Genomic DNA, 9,433 nt, shown 5'->3' with positions numbered 1-9,433 from the left:
TTTTGAAGAGCATCTGAATAGCCTTTGAATATAAAAATCAACAAGTGGAGACCCTTGACAGGCCTATGGTGGCTTAGCAGTCCCACAAAGCCTCAAGTAGTTCTAGCCCTACCATTTTTAGAGAAAAAGCAGTGGATAAGCCTATTCCTCTACCCTGTGTGTTGGCTTGAACCTTATTTTTTTTCCAGCTTCATCATTTTATAGACCATTTATGAACCAATAGCGCACAAGTTTTGTTTGAAAAGATGGGTCAAAATATGGGAATGACACATTATAAGCCAACTCCTCTGACTTTTGGTTTTTCTCATGTATCGTTCCACCTTGTCAGAGACAGCTGTAAAAGAAAATAAAAAGAAGCAAGGTTCCTGAGATGTCCACGTTCTCAAATGAAATAGACTGCGCAGACAGCTGATAATCAGTATGGCTTTGGCTCAGTGTTTCTGAAAGGAAGCGTAGCTGCTTTTTGTCCTGCCTAGTGACATCTATTTGCTTTCGTTGCTGGTACGGATGAGGTCTGGTAAGCTTTTTTCTGGGACTCTCCTCATAGTTCTTTCCTGCACTCCGCTGTGTTCAGCCCGGTTCTGGAAACAACAGTTTTTAAGAACGCAGTATTTAACTTCGGGGTTGCAGTTGCCTCCCTCTGCCAACACCCATCTTCACCCCTCCCCGCGCAGCCCCACATCCCTTCCACCGCTGAGACTGGTCACCCTCAGAACCGTGGCCTTGAGGTCTCTAAGCTTCCCTTCTTTGCCTCAGGTCCCAAGACGCCAGTCCCGGCTTAACTTTAGGAGTTGGGAGGGCAGCTTGCCTAATCAGTCACGCTTCAGCTGGGGACTGCTTCTACCTGCTCATCTTCTCCTTGGATTCAAGGAAGACTCGAGTGGATTTGGCACATCCCCTAATCTGGGCCTGCCACTAGCAGGCCGGGGGCTGGCGTGGGCCGAGGGAGCCCAGGACGAGGCAGGCCATTTCCACCTGCGTAATAACAGGCTTGGGAGTAGCGAGGCGGCGGCGGCGGCGGCGGCGGCGGCTGGAGTAGGAGGAGGAGCGCAAGCAGCGGCCGCGGCGGGGCCGGGAGGAAGAGGAGGGGGAGGAGGAGGAGCTGAAGCGGGGAGAGCGGCAGCCAGCGGCTCCGCCGGAGTTGCAGCAGCAGCGGCGGCGGCGGCGGCGCTGACACCGCAGCCTCCCCGAGCCCCGAGTCCAGGCGGGGGCAGCAGCAGGGAGCGCCCGGCCGCCCCAGGCACCGCACCTCGGCCCCGCCACACCGCCGTCGCCGCGCCGGGGGCACCGCCAGCCATGGCCGCGCCGCCCGATCCCCAAGACGAGCTGCTGCCGCTGGCAGGCTCCGGGTCCCAGTGGTTCGGGGACCGGGGGGAGGGGGAGAACGAAGCCGTGACGCCGACAGGGGCCAAGCCGGCGCCGCAGGCGGGGGAGCCCGGCCGGGGGTTGGGCGCTGGGGCCGGGGACGCGGCGCCGCGGGAACTGGACTCGGGCCCCGCCCGGCCGCCGCCCGTTGCCATGGAAACTGCATCCACAGGTAAGGCGGGCGACGGGCGCCGCTGCCCCGCAAATGGCGTCGGGGACCCGGGTCCCCCAGCCGGTCCCTTGCTCCGCAGCTCGGCTCTGCACCTCGCTCGCGCTCTCTACCTGGAGCACCAACCTCAGCCCTGCTTCGTCGCCACGGGCGACTGAATATTGGCGGACTGTAGAAAACAGGATTTTTTTTTTCTTCCAAATGCTCCGAAGAAGTCAAAATACTATTAATTCTTTTTATGTCGTTATCATTGTTATGTGGGCTTTAAAAATTGTCCTCAGGGGCAAACGGCAGCATCCTGGCTGCCGGCGCGCCCGCGTACAAGTTTCTTCCTTCCGCCAAGGGGTTGGGGGCCGGAGGGCCCGCCCGGCCAGTTGCGATGATTTTCTGGGGCGTGTTTGCGCTCCGCGTGCGCGCGGGCTCCCGGGGACGCTGACAACAAAGCGACGGGCAGGCCGGCTGCCGCTACACCGGGCTCGGTCCCGGGCAGGGATGTGGCTTAAGTCTTCCTTACCCCTTCCCTCCACACATCGCCACACCCTACTCCCTCCCAGTCCCCTCTCCCGGCCTCCACCTCCTCCTCCTCGCCACAGAAAACAGAAACCCCAAGGTGTGTGTGTCTCTTTCTGGAGGGGCAGCGTTGCTAGAGGGTTGGGAGTTGTGGCTGCCCCCGCCCACAACCTTTCCTTCCTAACTGCCCAGATGCCCCCATCTTGCAGGAAGCATTATTGAAACTTGGAACCTCTAAGAGCGGCCGGCCTGGCTGCGGTGTGAGAGGGCTTGAGTGGTGGTGGTGAGTGGACGAGGTACAGTTTACAGGCAGTATGGACGGCCTGGGCATTTGGAAATTGCCCTGGGCTCGGCCCCCCTCAACCTGACTCCCCCTTTCGAGAACCGGAGCGCTTGGGTGCCCAGCTGGGACCAGGGCCTTGGAGCATCCCGGCCAAAGGATGCGGGAGGCGAGATTTGAGTAAGGGCTGCCGGCCTGGGCAGCCCTGTGTTTCCAGGCAGGAGGTTCGAGAGGGGCCGTGTTGTGTTGTTTTCTGAAAAAGCTTTGTTGTAGTGGAATGGGAGTTGTGTAGATTTGGACACGTAGCCCTCGAGGATCTGGGGTGATGGGTGCTTCCGGAGGAAGGAAAGGGGGTGGGATTGGCCTGCGTGCTTTTGGCAGCCGATTTAGGGGAACCCCTTTCTGAAACCAGCAGCTCTCTTAAGGGTCATGTGGAGTGCATTAGGTAGTCTTAACTCTGATCTAGTTAGTATAGAGATTTGAGCTGAGGAAAGGAGGTTTGGGGAATGCGTTAACTAAAACATAAACATTCGGATGGAAAGAGAAAAAATGGGGACCATAATCAGAAAAAAAAAAAAAAAAGAAAAGGAAGAAAATAAAACTCCATTTGCCCTATATTGATTGTTAACTCAGGCTGTGGGGGTGGGAAAGATTTAAGACTAGGAAAGACTGCCTTGCCTCTCTCAACTTCTTCATCTAAATGAAAAGAAAACAAAACTCTTTATAATTGCAAAGGAAGGTAGAAAAAGATAATAGACAAAGGGAGGCACCTTTTTTTTTTGTTGGTTTACCATTATCATTCTTTGTAACTCATAGTTCAGAACCTTTATCCACTGTCATCAAAGTTAATTATTTCTTTTTAAATATTGCCCACCTCCCATTAGTGTCACCAAGGTTAGGGGAACCGGGGAAAGGAAGCTAAGTGCCCCGTGTTTAGTAACTTACTATACACTAGAATGAGTTGCTATATATATGCTTAGGAGAACTCCTGTCACAAAGCAGGCATTTGTAATTTTTAACATTATTATTATAGAAATTTAGAGAAATATTTTGCTTTGTTGAATGTGTTGGGGATTTCCTATCCTAGACCATAAATACACTAATAAAATAGAACATGATGATTCTAAGTTTGGATGGGAGGAGAATGAAGGGAGGGAAAAGGAGTACATACTTTGCATATTTACATAGAAAATTTTTAGTTTATTATCACTGCTTGAAGGACTGTCTCATATAGTTGTTGATTGTTTCATGTTTTAAATCTTTATGTTTCATATTTCCTATACTGGAGAGACTACTGTAAGAGACCTAGATGCTAGAAATGATATCTAAATAAACAACTAGGTCTTGAAAAATCCAAACAAAATCTGGGCCAGCTTCCTTGTCTGTTATTATGACAGTTTTAACCTATAAGCAAAGTCAGTAAGTGCATCTTTAACTTTATCAGAGACAAAATCTAGAAGAAGCCTATTACACTGATTTACTTTTTTGAAAGAATGGTGCTCTTTGGGACTCAAACTAAGAAGTAACTTAGACTTTGAGCATGAGGCACTGTAAACAGATTTTGTTTCTTTTACAGATAGAATTATAAAGTGTAAGACAGATACTGATATTTTAAAAGCTTTTTTTTTTCTGAAAAACACCACTAATCATGCCATCTGGACAGAAATTCTGTTATTTATTTTTATACATTGATGGTAATTAAGGTTCCTAAAGAAACATTTCCAAAAATATTTCTTAGTAATGTCCTGCAATGAATGTGTTTAAACATCACTAAAACTGCACTGTAGTTTCTAGTATTCTCATTGCTTCCGTCCCTTTTGTGGATTGGACATGTTCTTAAAAAAAGTAACTCTTAAAGCTACAATTTTTCATGTCTAAAATTGATAATGGGCATGCAAAATGATGTCTGTTGCCAAGGGAACATTTAATACACCGTGTGTAGGCTACAACATGTTAGAGTTGTTAAATCATGAATCAGTGCCATCATCTAATAACTTTATACAAAGGATGGTAAGAGCAACTGTTTTGTTTTTTCATGATCAGTTATTTTATTCCTGGAAACCATTCAAAAGGAGCATACAATAACACAAGGATAGAAGAATGGCCCTTTGTTTAAAGGAAGAATTTAAAATAGAACATTTGAGCAAAATGCAGTGGTAAGAAGTTAACTCATGGTTGCTTTGGAAATTAACTCACTGACCGCTTCATGCATGCAAGGCAAAATGAAGAACAGAATGGAGAATGGTCCAGATAAATAAATATGATTTCCTTCTGTAATATTGACTTATAGATAATTTGACTTAAATTACTAGATGATTGGAGAGGGAGAGAAGAGAGAAAGATTTTTACTTTACTTGGATCACAGTGCTCATAAATTTACATTTTTCAAATGCTCAATGTGATACTCTATGGGAAAAACTATAAATTGTCTATCATGATTTAAATAACTTCAGAGTTTTTATATATCCTGTGTTCTGTTTAATATAGTAAATTACCATATACATTACTGATCATCTTCTAAAATTCACATGGAGGCTGGATTGACTGTCTTAACCTGTGGGTGTGTTTGATAGATGTGTGTACATTTTTTTATTTGGAGTCATTCCCAGTAATCCCCTTCAGAAGGTGTAAATTTCAGTTTTCTGTTTTCTTTCATCTTTTGAGAAAGCTACAGTTCTGTTGAAATGAGAAGAAACACTGCACATGCTTTTACAATATTTTACAGAACATGTAAGAAGAATAAAAGAATTTATTTTTTAGTTTTTATTAGCATTCTGGTTCAAATAAGAGTTTCTAATGTAATTTATTTCTCTGGACATAGTCTCTGGTTATAATCAATATTTCTGCTAGAAAGTATGTATATGTCCTTTCATATAGGGAATTCAAATCAGGTTACATTAAAATTTAGAAACACTTACATGCCCTAAAAATACATTGATTATAAATTTTATCAAGGCAGGGTGCCTGGGTGGCTCAGTGGGTTAAGTGTCAGACTTTGGCTCAGGTCATGATCTCACAGTTCGTGGGTTTGGCCCTGTGTCGGGCTCTGTGCTGACAGCTCAGAGCCTGAAGCCTGTTTTGGATTCTGTGTCTCCCTCACTCTGCCCTCCCCCGCTTGTGCTCTGTTTCTCTCTGTCTCTCAAAAATAAATAAATGTTAAAAAAAAGAATATTATGATAAATTTTATCAAGGCTTCCAGCATAACTTCCTCTTCATGAGCTCACTGTTCTGGAAACCCATCCTGGTCATTGCCCCTCAAATCTTCCATAGGCCTTCTTGCCATCTTTTTTCTAGTGTTCATCTACTTCTTATTCTGATTCTAGTGTTCATCTACTTCTGATTCTGCAGGCGAGTTGTGTATTATCTTGCTCCTTATACTGTATCCTGAGTAGGATACAGATCACAAAAAGTTTTATTATCTACAAAGTGAGAAACCATTGCGGTTCAATCCAATTTAGTAAACATTCATTGAATGCCTACTTTTCTAAGTATCGTGGTTTCCTAGAATACGTACATCTTTCTGTGTCACATTAATATTTAGTTTAATGAAACAATTCCTTTGGTGTCATTTCTCATTTTCCTTATTCCCAAGTCATTGCTGGAAGCTTGTCTAGAAGAGGTTATGATCATCTACCCACATGGGCACAAGGGCATGAGTTAGTTTTCCAAGGTCAACACAGGATCAATAAACATGAGCATGACTTGCTCAGACCACACAGCTGTGGGAAAACAAAACCTATGTATCTTTGTGTCAATCTATGGGATTGAGGTCAAGAGAAGGGAAGGTTTTGTTTATTTTCTTACTATGGGAGACTTTAAAGCATATTAGTAAAGTAATACGTGAGACACCTGGGTGGCTCAGTCAATTGAGCCATGATTTTGGCTCAGGTTATGATCCCACAGTTCATGAGTTTGAGCCCTGTGTCGGGCTCTGTGCTGGCAGCATGGAGCCTACTTGGGATTCTCTGTCTCCCTCTCTCTCTGCCCCTCCTTAGCTCTTGCTCTCACTCTCTTTCTCTCAAATATAAATATATAAATAAACATTAAAAAATAAAGTGATACAAATAATTCAGTAGGGATGGAAAGATGGATAAAGTAGGAGAGACAGTGCATTTCTTGCAACTGAGTAGGTGAGGGGAAATGGATCCAACGCACAGTGGAGGGTTGATGTTAGATGGACTTTAGGACAGTTTGTGGATATAACTGGAGGAAAGACAGAGGAGGGGGGCACAGGTACAGGGATGGGTCTGAGAACAGGTTGGGGTTCTCTTCCAACTGCTTCTATTTTCGATGAAATAGGAAGCAAGGTCAAGAGCACATGAAGGCAGGAGTGGAGCTGGAAGTTTGAGGGGAGGGGAGAAAGTATGAAATGGTGTAAAATAGCAGAGTGAAAGGACTAGCGGAAGCTGGGAATTCCGAGAAGCCCTCAGGCTCACTTGGAATTTGTGGTCATGAGCTTGATGTGAGACTAGTTATCATACACGTTATCTTTTTTTTTTTTTTCAGCCATGTCCAGCTGTCTGGGCATTGGTTTGGATTAGGTGGATGGTTGAACTGGTTTTGATTTTGAGAAAAAGAGAGGGTCCATGGAGGAGGTGAGCTGTGTATAAGGCAGTGAGGATACTGATGGGTTATGGAATCCGGGGAGAAAGGAAGGAAGACAAGAGGGGGATGACGCACAGTGAGAAGATGATATAAATGGGTTGCATGTGCTGGCAGGGCAGAAGAACAGATGGGCCAGGGTTTCCCGAGTGAGGGAGCTGAAAGGATAAGAGGTGGTGCTTCCAGAGTGGGGTTGGAGACAGATTAAGGAGGGGGCACAGTTATTGAGGGGAGTAGGAGACTGAGCGGGAGTGGAAGACAAGGTCATTGGAGGAGTGGGGTCCAGAAGAACGGCAAGGGCAGGAGTGAAATAGTCATCTATATGATTACTGAAATCACAAGGAACCATGGCAGAGATTGGAGAAGGACGGTGAACTCAGTGCTGATATCTTTAGGAAAGGTCATAGTGGTCTCAGCTTCAGTGCTAGGGGTTTTTAGAGGAGAAGGAAGAGCAGTGTCCTATAAAATTATAAATGTAAAGTCCTTATTGTAGGTTCTGCAAACTCTACTTAATATGTACAGAACGTAGGAGATGCAACTTAAAATAGTTCATGGTGGGGGATGGGAACTTTGAGGGTTGTAATTAACTAAATATGAGCTAGTGGTATGGTGAAATTACTAAAATCTCTTATGTAATTTTAGATCGTATTAATAGAAAGTCTTGGGTACACATTATATGAGGTACTAATTCCTCTGGATTCTGCTCTAGGCAGATTTGGAGTCCTGTACTAAACAAATGGATACTATGCTTTGAGAGACATTAATGGATTATAGAATAGTGATAGAAGGGAGACCAGATTGTGAGGCTTCTAGAAAAAATGCCACTTGAGAAACAGTTGAAGAAATTAGTAATTTTTAGCCATAATAAAGGAGGAATTAAAGGAGATCTGAATATTAAATTCGAATACTGGAAACACTCTTATGAAGCAGAGATGTGACCCAGGTGGTTTCACAGGGCAGAATTGGAATGGTGGGAAAATTAGAGAAGCAGATTTTTACTTAGTGAAGGAGAAAGTTCTAATAATTAGAACTACTTGGAAAAGAGATAGATTGCCCATCAGTTACTGATATTCAAGCAAAAGTGAGGTTGTTTATTGGGCGAAACTTTGAAAGGAAGGTATTATAGCTATACCAAGAACTTTATACCTTCCTAAAAGAAAACAATGTGCCTAACTTTACATTGTGGTTGTTAACAGGAACATATTTCTCAAAAGCAAACAGCACATTAATGAAACCAGAAACAGAGTCCATCTCAAAAACCATGGTTAACTCCAAATTAACTACCAAAATGCACTCTCCACAAAATTGTGGCCTTCTTGCAACTCTGTTGTTCTCCATTGTCCAGAAAAACTCCAGGGATGCCTGGGTGGCTCAGTCGGTTAAGTGCCAGACTTCAGCTCAGGTCATGATCTCATGGTTTGTGGGTTCGAGCCCCACATCGGGCTCTGTGTTGACAGCTCAGAGCCTGGAGCCTGCTTCAAATTCTGCGTCTCCCTCTCTCTCTTCTCCCCTCCCCCACTCACGCTGTATCTAGAGTCTCTCTCTCTCTCTCAAAAATAAATAAACATTAAAAATTTTTTTAAAAAGGAAAAACTTCATATTATAACATACTTGCTTAAGAACTACACACACACACACACACAAGAACTACTCAATTTTATCCATTTGGGGTTATTAACCTAAACGTGAAGCATGATATTTGCAACCATCTCTTTTATTTATTCTTTTTCCTGGACTTTTTCATTTTTTGCTACCATATCTAATTCCATAAATATTTAGCATATTCTAAAATATTTTGGGAATTCACTAAATAATTCTGTGGTGCTAAAGCATCATATAAATCTCTCCTTAGTCCTCTGTATATTTTTGTGAGATTATTCATTGTAAAACCATGTTGGCTGGGTTTCTTAATGAATTACATTTTTAGTTAGAACAGTTCTGCATTCTGACTTCCACGTCCAATCCTCAAATGGATTTTCTAATTCATCTACTGCATGAGATTATTATAAAGCCAGTAATAGACCAAATTATTGCTTCTTGCATATGAGGAATTTGTTGTATATCATATCTTTCAAAATACCTAGAATTTTGTTTTAGGCATAGCAAATCTTGATGCATTTTCAAATAGCAACCCTTGGATAACCAAAAATTATGTGTGTTCAAGTTATTGTTGATCTGGTTGATGAGCATAAGAATAAAAGCCAATGTCATGTCTATCTTTGGCATGAATTTTGCAACTGATCCTGAAAAATGAGAGGACTTCTCAAAATGTTGTCTGGAGGTTGTCTGCTTCAAGATCACAGGAGGTGATACATAGACCTCAAACCAGGGAAACAAGTCTGCCAGCTGCATATTAAAACTTCAAGAAGCACAGATTTATTGGAGCCCCTCCTTACGTTCAGCATTTTGTTAGGAGCTGTGAGCTCCCCATTCCCCATTCCTCTGAGCTTACTGTCTAGATGGGAGATAAGACTAACTCACACAAAACAAAGGTGAACAAGTCAGAG

At 43.8% G+C, this 9,433-nt stretch overlaps 1 protein-coding gene across 1 annotated transcript in view; it reads left to right on the top strand.

Annotated features, from left to right (window-relative positions):
* The first annotated feature begins 1,043 nt into the window (after nucleotides 1-1,043).
* Nucleotides 1,044-9,433, top strand: part of RTN1 (reticulon 1) — a 226,573-nt gene continuing 218,183 nt past the window's right edge. The window contains exon 1 of the mRNA XM_078448192.2: nucleotides 1,044-1,537. Within this exon, the coding sequence (XP_078304318.2) occupies nucleotides 1,297-1,537 (241 nt within the window). The 5' untranslated portion in view covers nucleotides 1,044-1,296. The remainder of the gene's footprint in view (nucleotides 1,538-9,433) is intronic.

The sequence above is a fragment of the Panthera onca genome, chromosome B3 (assembly GCF_046562875.1).
Source record: "Panthera onca isolate mPanOnc1 chromosome B3, mPanOnc1 haplotype 2, whole genome shotgun sequence".
Classification (NCBI taxonomy): Eukaryota; Metazoa; Chordata; class Mammalia; order Carnivora; family Felidae; genus Panthera; species Panthera onca.
The sequence above is the reverse complement of the archived record's forward strand: the minus strand, read 5'-3'. Positions and strand labels throughout refer to the sequence as shown.